The sequence below is a fragment of the Anolis sagrei genome, chromosome 7 (assembly GCF_037176765.1).
Source record: "Anolis sagrei isolate rAnoSag1 chromosome 7, rAnoSag1.mat, whole genome shotgun sequence".
Classification (NCBI taxonomy): domain Eukaryota; kingdom Metazoa; phylum Chordata; class Lepidosauria; order Squamata; family Dactyloidae; genus Anolis; species Anolis sagrei.
The window spans coordinates 25,627,157-25,648,744 of NC_090027.1; the positions used below are offsets into that span (position 1 = coordinate 25,627,157).

The 21,588-nt window shown below is 42.8% G+C and overlaps 1 protein-coding gene across 1 annotated transcript in view; it reads left to right on the forward strand.

Annotated features, from left to right (window-relative positions):
* DCPS (decapping enzyme, scavenger) overlaps positions 1-10,240 on the forward strand; it is a 64,045-nt gene extending 53,805 nt beyond the window's left edge. Inside the window, exons 5-6 of the mRNA XM_060787390.2 lie at positions 2,078-2,188; positions 9,807-10,240. Coding sequence (XP_060643373.2) covers positions 2,078-2,188; positions 9,807-10,073 — 378 coding nt within the window. The 3' untranslated portion in view covers positions 10,074-10,240. The remainder of the gene's footprint in view (positions 1-2,077; positions 2,189-9,806) is intronic.
* Positions 10,241-21,588: the final 11,348 nt, after the last annotated feature.

Here is a 21,588-nt window from a genome sequence, read left to right on the forward strand (position 1 = left end):
GGGGGGGGGGTAGAAATGTTCGAAATAAATAAATGGAAGCCAACAAATAATGAATTGTGTTTACCTCTTGGACATAATAGCAAACACTGGTCTTTGACCAACTTTTTTTCCTAAATCAAACTTTTCGACTTTTGACAGCGCCTTTTGTGAAACATGCTTTATATCACAACTATTTTAGTAACTTTCTTTGTTATTATCACATGCTTTCAGCAGGCCACAAATGAGTGACTGTACTCGCTTGTATTTAAAATATTTTTAAAAAATACTCCGAAGTATAGCACGGAATCCAAAAAGTATTCTGGAAATGCTAGAAATCTCGCCAACTTATCTTCCCCAAACAGCATTCCTGACAAAGTTGATATTGTCAAATGATTTATTCATTCCTGAGAATGGGTATTTATTTTGAGAAGTGGTGTTGGGAGCCAGTCCCGAAATATCTGTAATGCTGTCCAAGAAGAAACCAAAACTTACGGTATCATACTGTTGCTTTCCTGCTTTAAATGATCTTGAGAAGTTTTGGCAGTGTTTGGGAAATGAGATATTCCTTCATTTTTCTGGAAGACAGTGTTAAAACCAGGTCAAGAGAAGGTGATCTAAGAGAAGCCGTTACCTTAGAAAAACAAATCGAAATGACTTTTCAATCTTGTTTTTTCAAATACCTCTAAGTCAGTGTGTCTCAACCTGGGGGTCGAGACCCCTGGGGGAGTCGCGAAGGGGTGTCATAAGGGTCACCAAAGACCATCAGAAAACACAGTATTTTCTGTTCATCATGGGGGTTCTGTGTGGGAAGCTTGGCCCAATTCTATCATTGGTGGGGTTCAGAACACTCCTTGATTGTAGGTTAACTATAAATCCCAGCAAGTACAACTCCCAAATATCAAGGTCTATTTTCCCCAAACTCCCCCAGTGTTCATATTTGGGCATATTGCGTATCCGTGCAAAGTTTGGTCCAGATCCATCATTGTTTGAGCCCACAGTGCTCTCTGGATGTAGGTGAACTACAACTCCCAAACTCAAGGGCAGTGCCCACCAAACACTTCCAGTATTTTCCGTTGGTCATGTGCCAAGATTGGTTCAATTCCATCGTTGGTGGAGTTCAGAATGCTCTTTGATTGTAGGTGAACTATAAATCCCGCAACTACAACTCCCAAATGACAAAATCAATCCCCCCCCCCCAAATCCACCAGTATTCAAATTTGGGCATATGAGGTATTTGTGCCAAATTTGGTGCAGTGAATGAAAATACATCCTGCAAATCATTATTTACATGGCGATTGATAATGTTAGGGTTATGGTTGGGGGTCACCACTACATGAGGAACTGTGTTAAGGGGTCGTGGCATTAGGAGGGTTGAGAACCACTGCTCTAAGTGAAATCACCACAATCCTTCTAGTCTATGAGTGGAGCACTTCAGACCCTTGATGATCTGGTCTTTTTAGGGTCACCATTTCAGTGCTTTGAAGTTCCCTGTGTGATCATGTCCTCCTCTGCATAATAAGATCAGATGATGGGGGTTTTTTTCTATTTCTTTTGGCTTTTACATTATAAAAGGTTGAATTGGCACTCCTGGTAATGGTAGAAAGAGATTTAAAATCAAGTATGCTGGAATGTTTTTATCTCACACTTTTATTCACTACTGGAAGCCCTGGCCCTTGAGTGCTCAAACTGGAGGTCAGCTGTGATCAGCAGTGCTGCATAATTCAAAGAGGCACGAATGAAGTGTGAAAGGGAGAAAAGTGCCAAGAGGAAGGCATATCAAGCCAACCCAGACCGGGACTACCTTCCACCTGGAAACAGATGTCCTCACTGCAGGAGAGCATCCAGATCAAAAATAGGGCTCCACAGCTACTTATGAACCCACCACCAAGATACCAGACTTGAGGATCTTCATCCTCAGGCTACGACATATCGCCTAAATAAGCACCCCCAAGGATTTAAACGAAGTCAAATTCAATTCTCGATTGAAAAGGAGCACCATGTTATAGATCTCCTCAGCCTAAAGAGCAGATTCTGTAGTTATGCTGTTTCCTTTTTTCCTCTTTTTCTCTAACCGCAATGATGTTTTCAATCTTTGCAGCTTGATGATTTGTACTTGATTGCCATCTGCCACTGCCGAGGAATCAAGTCACTGCGGGACCTTACGGCTGAGCATCTGCCTTTGCTTCAGAACATTTTGCAAGAAGGGAAGGTGGGTATTGTGGTGAAGTGTGAATTTTAACCTACAGTTATGTATAATTATAGATAGGTGTTTAAAAGGGTAAGTATTTAAAATAACATAACTGGAGGGATGGTAGCCAGCTAGGTTGCCATGGAAAAAGGGGAGGAGCCAACTGCCACTTGGCAGGGCAGGCATTTTAAAACTGTCAGTCTGTAGTCTGAGAACTGCAGGGGAGCCTGGTTCTACTGTGTTGAGAACCAGTAAGGTAGTCTGTAGTCTAAGAACTGCAGGGAAGGCTTGTTCTACTGTGTTGAGAACCAGGAAGGTAGTCTGTAGTCTAAGAACTGCAGGGAAGGCTGATTCTACTGTAATGAGAACCAGGAAAGCAGTCTGTAGTCAGGGAACTACAGGGAAAGGCTGATTCTACTGTGTTGCGAATCAGGAAGGTTTAGGCTTTTTGCCTGTGAGGTTTAGATAGGTCAAGTTGACTTATTTAGATTAGTAAGTAGTATATGAGCAGAAAAGGGGAGAGGACCCCAGTAAGAATCTTTACTGCAACAAAGATAATATAGGGAAAGAGTAGGTTAGTGCCTGGAGTAATCTGTTAAGGAAAGAAACACAGTTTGAAGCAAAATAAGTTTAAAACCTGTCTAGTGGAAGGAGCAGTCCTCTCAAGAGTTATTTTATTAAATGTTATAAATGTAACCTCTAAAGAAATGTGCCTCTAGGAGTTAAGAAACATTGAAACCATCAAGCTTCTTCTATACTTCAATAAACTTGTTACAGTTTCTCTTAAAACCAAGTCTCTGTTTCTAATACTTCCAAGTCAAGCCGTGCTACACATTGAAGAAAGACCAACAAAATATTACAAGACATTAGCTGTGTTATCAATTTAATAAATCCATTACAATAGTAGGAGACCCTGATAAATCAGTGACTGCTATTGGTGGCCCGTCCCTTTACAAAGTGATGGCTTCTTTACAGGTATCCTCTCAGGTGATTTCAGACCTTCCTCTTCCTGATTCTACACAACCTGAGCATGTATGGAGTCCTTGCTTATTGGAATACTAGCCGTCCCCTGCCACACCTTGCTGTGGCCCGGTCTGCTGATCTGGAAAATAAAGTAATGAGAAAGTGTTGGTTTCTCTTTGATTGTAGGTGAACTATAAATCCCAGCAACTACAACTCCTAAATGACAAAATCAATTTTTTGAGTGATGGTCACTCTTTGGGGTAGTAGGTGTCTTGTGGCCAAATTTGGTGTCAATTCGTCCAGTGATTTTTGAGATATGTTAATCCCACAAACAAACATTACATTTTTATTTATATAGACTAGTAGCCCCCTGCCACACGTTGCTGTGGCTCACATGGGGGTTCTGTGTAGGAGGTTTGGCCCAATTCTATCGTTGGTGGGATTCAGAATGCTCTGTGATTGTAGGTGAACTATAAATCCCAGCAACTACAACTCCCGGATGACAAGATTCTATTTTCCCCAAACTCTACCAGTGTTCACATTTGGGCATATTGAGTATTCGTGTAGAGTTTGGTCCAGATTCATCATTGTTTGTTTTGGTCGTGTCAGGAGCGACTTGAGAAACTGCAAGTTGCTTCTGGTGTGAGAGAATTGGCCGTCTGCAAGGACGTTGCCCAGGGGACGCCCAGATGATTTTAATGTTTTTCTCATCCTTGTGGGAGACTTCTCTCATGTCCCCGCATGAGGAACTGGAGCTGATAGAGGGAGCTCATCCGCCTCTCCCCAGGTTTGAACCTGCAACCTGTCGGTCTTCAGTCCTGCTGGCACAGGGGTATTCGGCAATGTATAGGGTTGCGTTAGAACTGGCCATTTTCAAAGGCTTGTTGAAACCTCCAGGTCATCAAACTCTTACAAAAGGAGGGAAGGGATGGGGCCTGTCTTATTTCCCTTGCAAGGGCATTCCAGAGGCGGGGGGCCACCACTGAGAAGATCCTCTTTATCGTCCCCACCAACCGAGGTTGAGACAGTAGTGGGACCTATCCAATGCAGTTTTCTGAATCAGCACCCCAAATAACCAAACTGATTCCATAGTTGACCAAAACTGATTGGTAACCCTTTTGGTACTAATTTTGGAGAGTGGTCCCCGGTCAAAGTGGTCCCTGGTCAAAAAAGGTTGGGAACCACTGCTTTACAGGCAACGTCCTGCTTAGTTTTTTAAAGATGTCTTGTTTACCCCTTTTCAGTACACCTCATTGTAGCGGACTGGTTAAACGCTTGCACAAGAGTAAAGCTGACTCCTTCAGTCCACCTTCACACATAATTCTCATGCACTGCCACTGCAAGGCTGGTGTAGCTGGTGGGGAGATGTGCCTTTTGTGCCGCTGGCCCCAGGTCAGGGCTGACACATGAGGAGAAATTCCAGTGGTGGGCTGATGGCAGGAGAGCGGGAATTCCACTTCTCTTTAGTGGTTCTCTCATTTCCTGTGAAGTTCTGAGGAACTTGCCCGTGTCAGCATCTGAGCGGTTTGTTAACACACCAAGTTGGTAAGTATCTGGGTAACAGTCAAGAATTCAAGCTTTGCTCTTCATAATTTAACATGGAGGGTTTTTACATTATTTATTTTGCATATTTCATGCCCAGCAGTGCCTGCCCAACAGCGATATGGATTTATAACTTCTCTTGCCAAAAGACTGCCCCCCCCCTCCTTCCTTCTCCGGTGGCTGCTACAGCCGCCGCCACCCTCCGCGCTTGGTCTTCAGGGTGCAATTATTTTCCCCAGTGATGAATTGCTGGTTGCCAGGCAGAGCAGACAAAATAAAATGTGCCTTTCTGGGACCAGATGTTGGAGGGAGCCTTTCAGAATGGAGTGGCACTGTGCCTAGCAGCAGCTGGCATCCAAGTGGAACTTCGGCAGGAATCTGCTTAAATATCCAAGGCAGAAATCTTCTACAGCAGTGGTTCTCAACCTTCCTAATGCTGCAATCCCTTAATACAGCTCCTCATGTTGTGCTGACCCCCAGCCATTAAATTATTTTCATTGCTACTTATTTTGCTACTGTTGTGAATTGTAATGTAAATACCCGATATTCAGGATGTATTTTCATTCACTGGACCAAATTTGGCACAAATACCCAATATGCCCAAATTTGAATACTGGTGGGGTTGGGGGGGGGGGGGAGCATTGATTTTGTCATTCGGGAGTTGCAGTTGATGGGATTTATAGTTCACCTCCAATCAAAGAACTCCACCAGCAATGGAGTTGAACCAAACTTGGCACACTGAACTCCCACGACCAACAGAAAATACTGGAAGGTTTTGGTGAGCATTGAAGTTGAATTTTGGAGTTGTAGTTCACCTACATTCAGAGAGCACTGTGGACTCAAACAGAGGAAAATAGACCTTGATATTTGGGAATTGTAGTTGCTGGGATTTATAATTAACCTCCAATCAAAGAGCATTCTGAACTCCACCAGCAATGGAATTGAACCAAACTTGGCACACGGAACTCCCATGACCAACGGAAAATACTGGAAGGGTTTGGTGGGCATTGACGTTGAATTTTGGAGTTGTAGTTCACCTACATCCAGAGAGCACTGTGGACTCAAACAATGATGGATCTGAGCCAAACCTGGCATGAATATTCAATATGCCCAAATGTGAACACTGGTGGTACTTGAGGAAAATAGACCTTGACATTTGTGAGTTGTAGTTGCTGGGATTTACAGTTCACCTACAATCAAAGAATATTCTGCACCCCACCAACGATAAAATTGAGTCAAACTTCCCACACAGATCCCCCATAATCAACAGAAAGTACTGTGTTTTTTGGTGGTTTTTGGCGACCCCTCTGACACCCCCAGGGGTCCGACCCCCAGGTTGAGAAACACTGTTCTATGGGCTTTACTTAGGAAGTAAGCCCTGCTGAAATGAGTGAGGTATTTTTTGGAGTAAATCTGGGCAAGATGGAGCTTTACTGATCCACTTTGCAAAGCTGTCTCTTTACTAGGTTGTTGTAGGTTTTTTCGGGCTATATGGCCATGTTCTAGAGGCATTCCCTCCTGACGTTTCGCCTGCATCTATGGCAAGCATCCTCAGAGGTAGTGAGGTCTGTTGGAACTAGGAAAAAGGCAGAATGACCAGGGTGGGACAAAGGACTCTTGTCTGCTGGAGCTAGGTGTGAGTGTTTCAACTGGCCACCTTGATTAGGATTTGATGGCCTGGCAGTACCTGGGACAATCTTTTGTTGAGAGGTGATTAGATGTCCCAGATTGTTTCCTCTCTGTTGTCTCTTTGCTGCCTGTCTGATGTGTGCCCTTCAGCCCATTACAGTGCAGCATTTGCTTCGGAAATGAGGGTGAGGGAACATCCCTGAGCACATTTCTCTTGGCCCAAGAGCTCTTGAATGGCTGATTACTTTAGAAAACAGCTACTCCAAGTAGATCAAGATTATCCAGGCTGCAGCATTACACCTTTTTGCAAAGCAAACCAAGCCTTCTTCGAAAACAGCCTCCCATTTCCTTTTGGCTCAGGGGAATTCTGGGGAATAAGTTGGAACACAGATCTTCAGATGGAGCCAAATGCAGACTTGGCCTGTTTCTTCCCAGGACCCAAAGGAATTGTTTATAGCAGATTAGTTTTTGGAATGTGTTGCTTCTTTCTCTCTTCTCTGAGTCTTGGCAAAGGTATCATTAAGAGGGCTTCAAAGCACAACCCAGGCCTTTCAGATCCAGCTTTCTTGGGGTGACTTACACAGAGAGGCAGACTTGTGTATCTTTACACGATGGCTCTAATTGTATCCTGAACTCTTTGTATGTAATGTTCCATAGTAGTAATGGAGCTAGGGCCGAAGTGCATGGTCGAAAGGCAAAAACATTGATTTGCAAGGGCAAGCACCTCCTCTGTCAGCCCACCCAGACCCAGCTTTTTTGTCCCTGTTACAGACATCACAATAGCTTGAGGTGGCATGATCTTTGATGGGGAATTCAGTCCCATTAATGTGTTGTCGAAGGCTTTCATGATCGGAATCACTGGGTTGCTGTGATTTTTCCGAGCTGTATGGCCATGTTTCAGAAGTCAACCTGGACACAGCATGCTATTTGAGAACACAGAAATACGGGACCACTCTCACAACTACCATGTCAGACTACACGGAGAAGCCATTGAAATCCACAAGTATGTGGTCAATTTCAACAGAAAGGAGGAAACCATGAAAATGAACAAAATCTGGCTACCAGTGTTCAAAAACTCTAAAATCAGAACAGTAAAGAAAGAGCAACACTCAAAAACAGGGGAATTCCAGACAAGAATTAATCAGGACCAGCTAATCATCTTGCAACAAAGGATTCCCCCAGGCAGGAAGCAGCCAAGCCTTGAAGCTGCAAGGCTTTTTAGTGCTAATCAAGGTGATCAATTGCAGCACTCAAACATACCTCAAACAGACAAGAGTTCTTTCTCCCGCCCTGGACATTCCACAGATATATAAACCCCACTTGCCTTGTTTCCAACAAGCCTCACAACCCCTGAGGATGCCTGCCATAGATGTGGGTGAAATGTCAGGAGAGAATGCTTTTGGAACTTGGCCACACAGCCCGGAAAACTCACAGCAACCAAGTCCCATGAAATGTATAAAAGACCTGTACCTGATGCAGGTAATTATATCTATACTGGATTAGAAAAAAAACTGATCCATTGCTTACAGGTGCTGCAATGACATTAGCAGAAGCCTAATAATAATAGTGAGGTCTGTTGGAAGTAGGAAAAATGGGTTTATATATCTGTGGAATGACCAGGGTGAGACAAAGGACTTTTGTCTGCTGGGGCTAGGTGTGAATGTTTCAGCTGATCACCTTGATTAGCATTCAATGGCTTGGAAGTGCCCGGGGGAATCCCTTGTTGAGAGTGATTTTATGTGCCTGTTTGTTTCCCCTCTGTTGTTTTGCTGTTGTAATTTTTGAGTCCTTTAATACTGGTAGCCAGATTTTGTTCATTTTCATGGTTTCTTCCTTTCTGTTGAAATTGTCCACATGCTTGTGGATTTCAATGGCTTCTCTGTGTAGTCTGACATGGTGGTTGTGAGAGTGCAGGCGAAACGTCAGGAGAAAAATTGCCTCCAGAAAATCGCCATATAGCCCGGAAAAACCTACAACAACCCAGTGATTCTGGCCATGAAAGCCTTCGACAATACAATAATAATAATAATAATAATAATAATAACTTATTTATACCCCGCTACCATCTCCCCAAGGGTCTCAGGGAGAGCCCACAATACAGCAATACAAGCAATACAAGCAATAACAAATGTAATACAAAGCAATTAAAATAAATCTCATACACAAATAGCATAAACATTAAACAAGGTAAAGTGCACATTAAAATCTATGGCTGGGCCAAATGTAATTGAAGTTTAAAAAAAATAATGCTAGGCATGAACAAGGTAAAGGAGGTGGGGCGTTGATGGAGACATACAAGCAGTCCTAAATCGATATAAAGTGCTTTTGGAGGACATAATGCGAAGGGTTCATTATTCTGGGAAGGCACTCCTGAAGACTGCCAGAGATGGGGCATGCCTGATGTCCTTAGGGAGTGAGTTCCAGAGTCGAGAGGCCACCACCGAAAGGCCCTCTCTCTCGTCCCCACCAATCGTGCTTGCGATGCAGGTGGGAGCGTGAGTAGGGCCTCTCCAGATGATCGAAGAGATCATGTGGGTTCGTATACAGAAATGTATACGAACTTTGTCAGGAGACAAAGTTTCCCTGCCAGCTTCTGGTGGTTTTTATTGCTTTTGCCATAAATGAGCTCAAAACCCCAACTTCACTGGGTTAACAGACTCTTATGCCAGCACATCAGCACAGGGTTCTTCCCAAAAACTGCTTGAATTGTTTTCTTGTTGTGGCTCAATATAGTTATCTGCACTTTTTAATTCCCTGTGGGGCGTGTTTCTGGCACTACTGGTCCTGTTTTTTTCTTCTTCAAGGGACTGTTTTAGTTGTGATGTCAAGTTGATTCCTGTCTTAAAATCTGTAGAATTTGCATATGAGCATGTACTTGGTTTTAATTGTTTTAACTTGTCTTCTTTGGTTAGATTGTTAGATATGTTTTAGACTGTTTTTTAAAATTATTGTTTGATATTCCAAATTGTTTACATTGATTCTCTTTTTCACTACTTTGACTGAACTTCTTGGATGTGGTGGGATAGAAATATATTTTAAAATAATAATACATTTTATTCCAAATATAATACAGTATCTCCAGAATCAAGAAAGTGACATCCAAGCAAAGGAAATTTCCCACCATGCTATCCTTCTAGAAAATTCAAATTAAATGTGCTCCATAGATGCTGGGTTGTTTTTTTGTTTGTTTGTTTGTTTGTTTGTTTTTGTCGTGTCAGGAGCGACTTGAGAAACTGCAAGTCGCTTCTGGTGTGAGAGAATTGGCCGTCTGCAAGGACGTTGCCCAGGGGACGTCAGGATGATTTTGATGTTTTTATCATCCTTGTGGGAGGCTTCTCTCATGTCCCCGTATGAGGAGCTGGAGCTGATAGAGGGAGCTCATCCGCCTCTCCCCGGATTCGAACCTGCGACCTGTCGGTCTTTAGTCCTGCCGGCACACTGTGCCACCGGGGGCTCCAATAGATGCTGGTGAGATGTGCATTAATATCCTATGTTTTGCCCCCAGGAGGCCATAGAGAAGCGCTTTAACATCTCTGGGTCTCAACTACGGATCTACCTCCATTACCGCCCATCCTACTACCATCTCCACGTCCATTTCACCGCCTTGGGCTATGATGCACCAGGGTGCTCTGTGGAGCGGGCCCACCTCCTCTCGGACGTGATTGCGAACCTGGAGGGGGATTCACATTACTATCAGAAGCGGACCATAACCTTTGCCCTGCGAGCTGATGAACCCCTGCTGAAGAAATTCCAGGAAGCAGGTCGAGTCTAAACTCTTTCAGGACAGCTAACTATACGTTGTGTACGTTTTCTAGGTATCATTTTGTATTTCAAATCTTGCTTATGGTTTTGTATAATTGAAGTTATTTTTCCATTCCTGTTGCTTCTGAAACAATTTTGTTCATTATTCATACCAATAAAAGGCAGTGTTTTGGATTTCTACGTGTCGTCCCTTCCTTTTTTCAATGGAGCATTGTTTGATACCTCCAGGCGTTTCTAGCAGAAAGCCTGTGACTCTTCAGATGTTGTTGAGCTCCAATTCCCATCAAATCCAAGCAGCACAGCCAATAGTGTGTGGCAACAGACCGAGTCTGGATGGAGCATATTTAGTTCTTGTGGGTTTTTTCAGGCTATACGGCCATGTTCTAGAGGCATTTCTCCTGACGTTTCGCCTGCATCTATGGCAAGCATCCTCAGAGGTGAGGAGAATATTTATTTCACGCATTTCTACCCCGCCCTTCTCAACCCCCGAGGGGGGACTCAGGGCGGCTTACAGAAGGCACAATTCGATGCCAGCAATACAATAGTAAGATAAAATATATATCAGCAACAATTAAAACAATCCAGTTATACAACACAATAAAAATCAATCTAATGATCAATGTTCGCCAAGTTCAAAATCCGTAAGTTCATTCCGCATTGTCATAATCATATCCCATTCTAGTCGTCATTGTCCTTTGTCTGTCTGCAAGATTACCCAAAGGCCTGGTCACATATCCATGTTTTTAGTTTCCTTCTAAACAAGAGGAGAGATGTCAATGACCTAATTTCCCCAGGAAGCGAATTCCACAGGCGAGGGGCCACCACCAAGAAGGCCCTGCTCCTCGTTCCCTCCAATCTCACTTGTGATAGAGGTGGGGCCGAGAGCAGGGCCTCCCCAGAAGATCTTAAACTCCGAGGTGGGTCGTAGAAGGAGATGCGTTCGGACAGGTACGCTGAGCTGGAGCCGTATAGGGTTTTGTAGGTCAAAACCAGCACTTTGAATTGTGCTCGGAACTGGATCGGCAGCCAGTGGAGCTGACATAACAGAGGGGTGGTATGTTCCCTGTATGATGCTCCGGTGAGTAAACTGGCTGCTGCCCGTTGGACTAGTTGAAGTTTCCGAACAGTCTTCAAAGGCAACCCCATGTAGAGTGTGTTGCAGTAATCTATTTGGGATGTAACAAGAGCATGGAAAAACAAAAAATAACACCCTCAAGGAGTTCTTGGAAGAAGATTTAGGGATAAAAATAAATGAAAAAGAGTGGCAACAATTATGGAGACAAAGACATCTAAAGAATATATCAATATGGGTTAAAGAAAATTGCTATAAGTTAATATAGAAATGGTACCTTAAACCAGTAAGAATAGCAAATATAAATAAAAACTATTCAAAAAAATTGCTGGAGAGGATGTCAAGAATCAGGAACATATATACATATGTGGTGGCAATGTAAATGTGTAAATAATGTTGGGAGGAAAGTATTTAGAGAAACAGAAGATATAATGAATATTAAAATAGAAAGAAATCCTAGTATAGCTTTGTTATCATTATATAATAATAAACAATTGGAAAAAGAGGATAAAGACGCGATAACAAATTTATTAACAATAGCAAGACTGCTTATAGCAAGGAACTGGAAAAAAAGAAATAAATATACAAATAGAGGAGTGGTACAAGGAAGTAGGGAAATTGGCAATAAATGATAAACTGACATGTATATTAAAAGTTAAAAGAGGTATATGGAAACAAAGTGATTTTGATGATGTATGGAGAAAATTTATCGAAAAATGATTTAAAAATAAAAAAGGAAAGTTACCTCCACAAGAAGAATTGAAATTTTGGACAGATAACATGTAAAAGCTGTGGCTTGGGAGGGGAGCTCAGTGGTGAGGGATAGAAAAAATATATAAGCAGAAAAATAACACTAGATGCCAAAAGTTAAAGTATGGTAGGTTGTATTGAATAATATGTATCTTCTGCTGTAAAACAAACAATGTATAACAAATGTATTAAAGCATGATAAAATAAAATAATAAAAAATATTTTTAAAAAAGAAGAATATATCCTAGGGCTAGGTTTGAACAACTCGGTATTATGATGCAAACTGGGCGTTACTGTAACATCCCAAGAAGAGATTCTGCGTATGGGGAGAACAAATTGTGGAAGAGATTCTGCGTATGGGGAGAACAACTCTGTCACTCCTTTCCACCCACTACTAAGGAGGCTGTCCAGGTCCTGAACTGGTGCTTGGCCGCTGTGACGGTCTGGATGACGGCGAACAAATTGAAAATGAATCCAGACAAGACAGAGGTACTCCTGGTTAGTCGAAAAGCCAAACAGGGTATAGGGTTACAGCCTGTGTTGGATGGGGTCGCACTCCCCCTGAAGACGCAGGTTCGCAGCTTGGGTGTGATCCTGGACTCATCGCTGAGCCTGGAACCCCAGGTTTCGGTGATGACCAGGGGAGCTTTCGCACAGTTAAAGCTTGTGCGCCAGCTGCGCCCGTACCTTGGGAAGTCTGACTTGGCCACAGTAGTCCACGCTCTGGTTACATCCCGTTTAGACTACTGCAACGCTCTCTACGTGGGGTTGCCTTTGAAGACGGCTCGGAAGCTCCAACTAGTCCAATGCTCGGCAGCCATGATACTAACAGGAGCGGAGCGCAGGGAGCATACAACTCCTTTGCTGCACCAGCTCCACTGGCTGCCGATTTGCTACCGGGCTCAATTCAAAGTGCTGGCGTTGCCCTATAAAGCCCTAAACGGTTCTGGCCCAAGCTACCTATCCGAACGTATCTCTGCCTATGAACCCACCAGGACTCTAAGATCTTCTGGGGAGGCCCTGCTCTCGATCCCGCCTGCATCACAAGCACGGCTGGTGGGGACAAGGGACAGGGCCTTCTCTGTGGTGGCCCCTCGGCTGTGGAACGCCCTTCCCATGGACATTAGATCAGCTCCTTCGCTAATGGTGTTTCGAAGAAAACTAAAAACCTGGCTCAGTTCTTGTGGGTTTTTTCGGGCTATATGGCCATGTTCTAGAGGCATTTCTCCTGACGTTTCGCCTGCATCTATGGCAAGCATCCTCAGAGGTAGAGGTCTGTTGGAATTAGGACAATGGGTTTATATATCTGTGGAATGGCTGGGGTGGGGCAAGGAGCTCTTCCCTGCTGCAATTAGGTGTGAATGTTTAGCTAATCACCTTCATTAGCATTTGAAGGCCTGCCTGAACCTGGGAAAATCTGTTGCTGGGAGGTGTTAATCTGTGCCTGGTTTCTTCCTCTCTGTTGTTTAGCTGTTATAATTTTGGAGTTTTTTAATACTGGTAGCCAGATTTTGTTCATTTTCATGGTCTCTTCCTTTCTGTTGAAATTGTCCACATGCTGTGGATTTCAATGGCTTCTCTGTGTAGTCTGACATGGTGGTTGTTGGTGTGGTCCAGCATTTCTGTGTTTTCAAATAATATGCTGTGTCCAGGCTGGTTCATCAGGTGCTCTGCTATGGCTGACTTATCTGGTTGAAGTAGTCTGCAGTGCCTTTCATGTTCCTTGATGCGTGTCTGGGCGCTGCGTTTGGTGGTCCCTATGTAGACTTGTCCACAGCTGCATGGTATACGGTAGACTCCTGCAGAGGTGAGAGGATCCCTCTTGTCCTTTGCTGAACGTAGCATTTGTTGGATTTTCTTGGTGGGTTTGTAGATTGTTTGTATGTTGTGTTTCCTCATCAGCTTCCCTATGCGGTCAGTGGTTCCCTTGATGTATGGCAAGAACACTTTTCCTCTGGGTGGATCTTCATCTTTACTCTCGTGGCTTGTTCTTGGTCTTGCAGCTCTTCTGATGTCTGAGGTGGAGTCTCCATTGGCCTGGAGAGCCCAGTTGAGGTGGTTCAGTTCATCTTGGAGGAGGTAGGGTTCGCAGATTCTTTTTGCACGGTCTGCCAAGGCTTTGATGGTGCTTCTTTTTTGACTTGGGTGATGGTTGGAGTTTTTATGTAGATATCTATCTGTGTGTGTGGGTTTTCTGTAGACGGTGTGGCCCAATTGTTGATCTGGCTGTTTGAACAGGCATTCGGATAAACAACGCAAGGAATATGATGAATATAGGAACGGAATTATGGCTGACGAATTGGATCACGACTCTAGTTATGAGACGTTAATGTGTTGTTATTGATGTGTCATTACTTTGTATACTATGCTGTTAATGGTGAACCGCGTTGAGTCGCCTACGGGCTGAGAAACTGCGGTATACAAGCAAAGTAAATAAATAAATTTCTTGATAGACTGTCCAGCATATACTGAACTGTGAGACAGATATTTACATCCAATATTATCCAACTTTAGGTCCCCCAACAGATATGATCTTCTGATATTCCTCTTGCAAGGGCAGGAAAGATCCACCATAATCAGAGTAAGCATTTTTATTCTGAAAGCTATCAAGAAAAAAGCACATTTCCTGAAAGAAGAACCAGGAAAATAAGATTCTGACTGTAAATAGACGGTCAGCTGCCGTCCTCTCCTTTTTGCCTTGTCTTTTACTCGTGTTGTATTTTGAAATGGTCATATGACTGGTCAAATAAACAACCTTCCTCCTTCTGCATGGACTACACAGAGTGATGCTTCTTTTCTCTTTCAATGTAATTGCTATTTGGGAACAGTTGGGGGATTAGCAGTGTGACCTTCAACTCTATTATAATAATAGAACAGAGGGGAAAATCATGCAGGCCTATATCTGTTTCTGGGCTGCAACTCCCACTACTTTTCATAATTGACAATGTTGGCTGGAGATGGTGGGACTTGCAGTTCTACACCACCTGGAGCATCCCATGATTCCCAACCTCTTGTGTAGATGTAACACACGTTTGTCTGACTGTTGGCAATGCCTTTGTGTTCTATTAACATACAATAATCATCATCATCATCATCGTCATCATCATCATCTACTATATAAATAAAAATGTAATGTTTGTTTGTGGGATTAACATAACTCAAAAACCACTGGACAAATTGACACCAAATTTGGACGCAATATACCTAACAACCCAATGTATGTCCTTCATTCAAAAAATTGATTTTGTAATTTGGGAGTTGTAGTTGCTGAGATTTATAGTACACTCACAATCAAAGAGCATTCTGAACCCCACCAATGATGGAATTCAACCAATCTTGGGACACAGAACTCCCATGACCAACAGAAAACACTAGAAGGGTTTCGTGGGCGTTTACCTTGAGTTTGGGAGTTGTAGTTCACCAACATCCAGAGAGCACTGTGGACTCAAACAATGATGGATCTGGACCAAACTTGGCACAAATATTCCATATGCTCACATATTCACACAAATGGAGTTTGGGGGAAATAGACCTTGACATTTGGGAGTTGTTGTTGCTGGGATTTATAGTTCACCTACAATCAAAGTGCATTCTGAACCCCACCAACGACAGAATTGGGCCAAATTTCCCACACAGAACTCCCATGAGCAACAGAAAATACTTAAGGCTATCCAGTCCAACTCCCTTCACCAGGACAAGAAAACATAATCAAAGTCCTCCTGACAGAGCCATCCAGTCATAGATATAGATAGATCGATATGATTCATGCACATGGAGATATAGTATCATAGATTTGAAAGGGACCCCTAACGAAGGACAATTATATGTTGCATGTTCCAGAGTAGGCAAATCAGACAATCTCCACATCAACACTGACAAAGAAACAGCAAGAAGTGCTGTTTATCCACAAGCACAAAGAAATTGCATATATTAGAAACCAACACTTTCTCGTTACTTTATTTTTCAGATCACCAGACTGGGCCACAGCAATGCGTGGCAGGGGATGGCTAGTAATATTAATAATAATTTATTTTCTGCTGCTCTCAAGATGAGGGGTGCATCTACACTGTAGAGTCAATGCAGTTGGGTACCAATTTGACTGCCATGGGCCAATGCTATCAATTCAGGAGAGTTGTAATTTTACAAGGTCTTTAGCCTTTGCCTCACCAAACTACAGCACCATAGCATTCAGTTGTGGCAGTTAAAGTGATACCAAACCATATTAGGTATATAGCATAGATGCACCCTAGGCCACAAACAAGTGACTGGACTTTCTTGGGGAGCTCTCCTTCTCTGGAGGCATTTAACCAAAGGCTGGATGGCTAACTGTCAGGAGTGCTTTCGCAATTGCCAAGCAGAGGGCTGGACTAGATGGCCCTTATGGTCCCCTCCTTAAACGAGTTGGGTAATTTCAGCGATAACATACAGCTTCCTCTTGTGACAGTGACTGACAATACATTGCTCTGCTTGCCATCGTCAAGAATCCAACAATTTAAACTTGCAGATGCCACCCATTGATTGTCAGTACTATGTGTATATTTTGACTTAAAAAAAACTCTCTTGTTTTAGTTGTTTTGGAATCTGAACAAAGCAAAAGATGAAGGAGTCATGATTGCTAAAGGTCACCAGAGTTGAGCGAGCAACAATGCTCTTTTCCCAAAACGGATGGCAAATGAATGTTGATGTTTGCAGAGCAATTCTGCAGGCAATGATTCATCATATGGATAGGATTATTATTTTCAGATATCGCTAAAGCAAAGAATGGCGGGGATTGGAATAAAGGATCTGGCAGCTCCTTGCTGTTTTGCTACATTTCTGTAAAATTGGAATCTTTAAAGTGCTGAACAGGTGGCCAAAGGGTATTTTTGATGTGGCACACTGTACTTTCAGTTGCGCTTTAAATACACTACATTTTTATGGTTTCTCATCAACTGGCTGGATCTGGACTGCCATGTAGCACAGTTTCAATGGTCAGTGCAGACCAGCGCTCTTCAAACTCTGTCTTTTGACAGGTTAGAGTGTCACACAGATGTTGAGAAAAATGACAAAACAGTCTTAGAACTGTAATGCAATTATCTTACAAATAATTTTGTTGATGTTCATTCGTTCAGTCATTTCCGACTCTTCGTGACCTCATGGACCAGCCCACGCCAGAGCTCCTTGTCGGCCGTCGCCACCCCCAGCTCCTTCAAAGTCAATCCAGTCACTTCAAGGATCCATCTATCTTGCCCTTGGTCGGCCCCTCTTCCTTTTTCCTTTCATTTTTCCCAGCATAATTGCCTTCTCTAAGATTTCCTTTCTTCTCATGATGTGGCCAAAGGACTTTATCTTTGCCTCTACTATCCTTCCCTCCAATGAGCCTTACAAATCATATCATTTCAAAAATATAAAGGAAAGGTTTTCATGAGATATGTTGCATCCCCATACATTCTGTTTTTACATGTGCCCATATCTATTCAATCAATCAATGATTCATTACGGTCTTTGACCAGCACAGTACAGAATGGGGCATCGGTGCCCAAGGAAGGGAATCGCAGTTCCCAAGTAGAGCCCATATCTATTATAAGGGTTTGGTTTAGTGTCCGGTTTGGTAATAATAATAATAATAATAATAATAATCTTTATTTATATTCCGCTCTATCTCCCCAAAGAGACTCAGAGTCAGGGGCAGCTCGTCCATTATACGAAGTAAGCGGTCGCAGAACACTTTTTTTTTTGCCAGGGGCGCAGAGGCGCCTCTGTAAATTCCCCTCGACCACCACTTGAGGTTCATATAGCCCTAGCAGTCCGGGGGGAGCCTCAGCTTTCTTGCCTCGCTTCCGGGCGATCCTCTTCCCAAAGGGGCCGGGCCCTTGAGTCTCGCCTAGCCCCTCTCATTCCTGCTCCACCCGGCCACCGGGTGCGCGAGCAGAGCCGGCGCTCAATCGGTCCCCGCGTTCGATCCCTTCCCCATGACCGGCTCCCTCTCCCGATCCCCGGCGCTCCACCCGCCTCCTCTCCTCTCCCCAATCTGCAGGTGGCCTAAGGGGCGGAGCCGCCGCACCTGGCCCGTTTCGGGTCCAGAGGCGTGTCTGAAGACCTCAGTGTGCGCACCAAAAGTCGCATCTTCTCCTGACTTCCTCTTCAGCCATTGGGACCAAGAGAGAGAGAGAGAGAGAGAGAGAGAGAGACCCTCCGGCTGGAGGTATCTCCCACCTCCGCTCCCTCCTTTGTTTTTGCACCTACCTTCAGGAAAGGTGGGCATCTCCACCTCTCTCCCTCTCTCTCTCTCTCTTGGTCCCAATGGCTGAGGAGAAAGTCAGGAGAAGAGGTGACTTTTGGTGCACACGCCGGGGTCTTCAGGCACGCCTCCGGACCCAAAGCGGGCCAGGCAAGGGAGCAAGCGCGGCAAGTGTAGTTACTGGGATGTATAGTTCACCTACAATCAAAGAGCATTCTGAACTCCACCAATGATGGAATTGAACCAAATATGGCACACAGAACTCCCACGACGGACAGAAAATATATATCAATGATTGGTTGGGGGGGGGGGGGGGCGCCAAAATACTGTTTGCTTACCGTTGAAAATTACCTAGGGCTGCCTCTGCTCAGGGTGGATTGCAAACATAAAAGGCAAACATTCAATGCCCAAATACAACAACAATACATACATACTAACAAAAATTATACAAACTAACATATAAATACAAATTATAACATGAACTAAAATTAAATAAAATCACAGTCTGTTATAACAGACATAAGACAACATCAAACATGAAACGGAAACAATAAGTTCCCATGACTGAATTACTGTGTCACAAAAATGAGGTGTGTCTAAATGATACATTTGGAGGAGGTACTTTGATTGTGCTTTTCCTGCATGGAGGGGGTTGGACTAGATGGCCCATGTGGTCCTTTCCTGCTCTATGGTTCTATGAGTCAATAAATAATAATAATTCTGTTGGGAGGTGGTTGCATCTGAGAGCACAAAACAATCCATTGATGTCACAGCAAAAGGTCAGTCTGTCAGCTTAGCTAAAACGTTTTGTCAAATTTTAATCACAGTGGAAAAACTGTGAGATTTTAGGAGTTATTTATGTGATCAGCATAAAAAAAATCTGTTTGGTATACACAAAATGGTAAAGGAAACAAAATATTTGTTTTCCAGTGTAGTCAACGAAAGCATGACAAATAATAATAAGATATTTGATTTATTTACGACATTTACCGTATATGCCGCCCTTCTCACCTCGAAGGGGACTCAGAGCAGCTTACAAGTTACATGTACATCCAATATATTATATTATTAGCACAGCACAATATTAGAATTATATATATTACTATATTGTACTATACCCAAATACTGTAATATTATTAGTAATATTACATATAATATACATACAATTATTATATTGCATTACTATTAGTATTATATTGTATGACATTATAATAGTATCAATATTATATGTGTATACAATATATTATATTATTAGCACAGTACAATATTAGAATTATATATTACTATATTGTACTATATTCAAATACTGTAATATTATTAGTAATATTACATATAATATAAAATATAAAATTATTATATTGTATTACTATTAGTATTATATAGTATGACATTATAGTAGTATCAATATTATATGTGTATACAATATATTATATTATTAGCACAGCAAAAAATTAGTATTATATATTACTATACTGTAGGTAAAGGTAAAGGTTGTCCCCTGACATTAAGTCCAGTCATGTCTGACTCTGGGGTGTGGTGCTCATCTCCATTTCTAAGCCAAAGAGCCAGCATTGTCCATAGACACCTCCAAGGTCATGTGGCCAGCATGACCGCATGGAGCGCAGTTACCTTCCCGCCGGAGCGGTACCTATTGATCTACTCACATTTGCATGTTTTCGAACTGCTAGGTTGGCAGAAGCTAGGGCTGACAGCAGAAGCTCACGCCGCTCCCTGGAATCGAACCTGCGACCTTTTGGTCAACAAGCTCAGCAGCTCAGTGCTTTAACCCACTGCGCCACCGGGGGCCCCATTATACTGTAATATTATTAGTAGTATTACATATAATATGAAATATAAAATTATTATATTGTATTACTATTAGCATTGTATTGTATGTCATTATAATAGTATCGATATTATATGTCTATACAATATATTATTAGCACAGCATAAAATTAGTATCATATATTACTATATTGTATTATACCACTATACTGTAACATTATTAGTAATATTACATGTAATATGAAATACAAACTTATTATATTATTATTAGTATTATATTGTATTACATTATAATAGCAACAATATGTGTACAATCTATATAAATCAAAATGTAATGTTTGTTTGTGGGATTAACAGAGCTCAAAAATCACTGGACAAATTGCCCCCAAATGTGTCCACAAGACACCTACTAACCCAAGGAGTGACCATCACTCAAAAAAAACAACTGAGTTTGTCATTTGGGAGTTGTAGTTGCTGGGATTTATAGTTAACCTACAATCAAAGAGTATTCTGAACTCCACCAATGATGGAATTGAACCAAATGTGGCACACAGAACTCCCATGACCAACAGAAAATATTAGAAGGGTTTGGTGAGCATTGACGTTGGGTTTGGGAGTTGTAGTTCACCTACATCCAGAGAGCACGGTGGACTCAAAGAATGATAGGTCTGGACCAAACTTGGCACAAATATTCCATATGCCCAAATGTGAACACAGATGGAGTTTGGGGGAAATAGACCTTGACATTCGGCCAGCCATCTGGTTTAAAAAGGAAGGAGACTCCCCTCACACTCCTAGGCAGCATGTTCCACTGTCCAACTAGGAAGAGATCCCCCAAGGACCATCCAGTCTAACCCCATTGCCACCCTGGAATGCACAATCAAAGCACTCCTGACAGATGGCCAGCCATCTGGTTTAAAAAGGAAGAAGACTCTTCTCACACTCCCAGGAGTTGTAACTGCACACTCCCAGGAGTTGTAACTGCAACTCCCAAATGCCAAGGTCTATTTTCCCCAAGCTCCATCTGTGTTTCTAGTTGGGCATATGGAATATTTGTGCCAAGTTTGGTCCAGATCCATCATGTCATAGAATCATAGAGTTGGAAGAGACCTCATGGGCCATCCAGTCCAACCCCCTGCCAAGAAGCAGGAATGTTGCATTCAAATCACCCCTGACAGATGGCCATCTAGCCTCTGTTTAAAAGCTTCCAAAGAAGGAGCCTCCACCACACTCCGGGGCAGTGCCACATTTGGTTCAATTCCATCATTAGTGGAGGTCAGAATGCTCTGTGATTGTAGGATAACTATAAATCCCAGCAACTACAACTCCCAAATGACAAACTCAATTTGTTGAGTGATGGTCACTCCTTGGGTTAGTAGGTGTCTTGTGGCCAAATTTGGGGGCAATTCGTCCAGCTGTTTTGGAGTTCTGTTAATCCCACAAACGAATATTACATTTTTATTTATATAGATAGATGGATGGATAGATAGATAGATAGATAGATAGATAGATAGATAGATAATAATAAGCCTCTAGTGTGGACCCATATCATGCATTATATGTGTCAAGATATATGACAGTGCAGATCCAGGCAGAAGATACCAGTGTGGATGGGTCTGTCCCTGAGCCCTCTGTTTCCCCCTCCCCTTGGTTCCTCCAGTGCGCATGCGTGTCCGGGGCGGGGGCGGGCCCACTGGC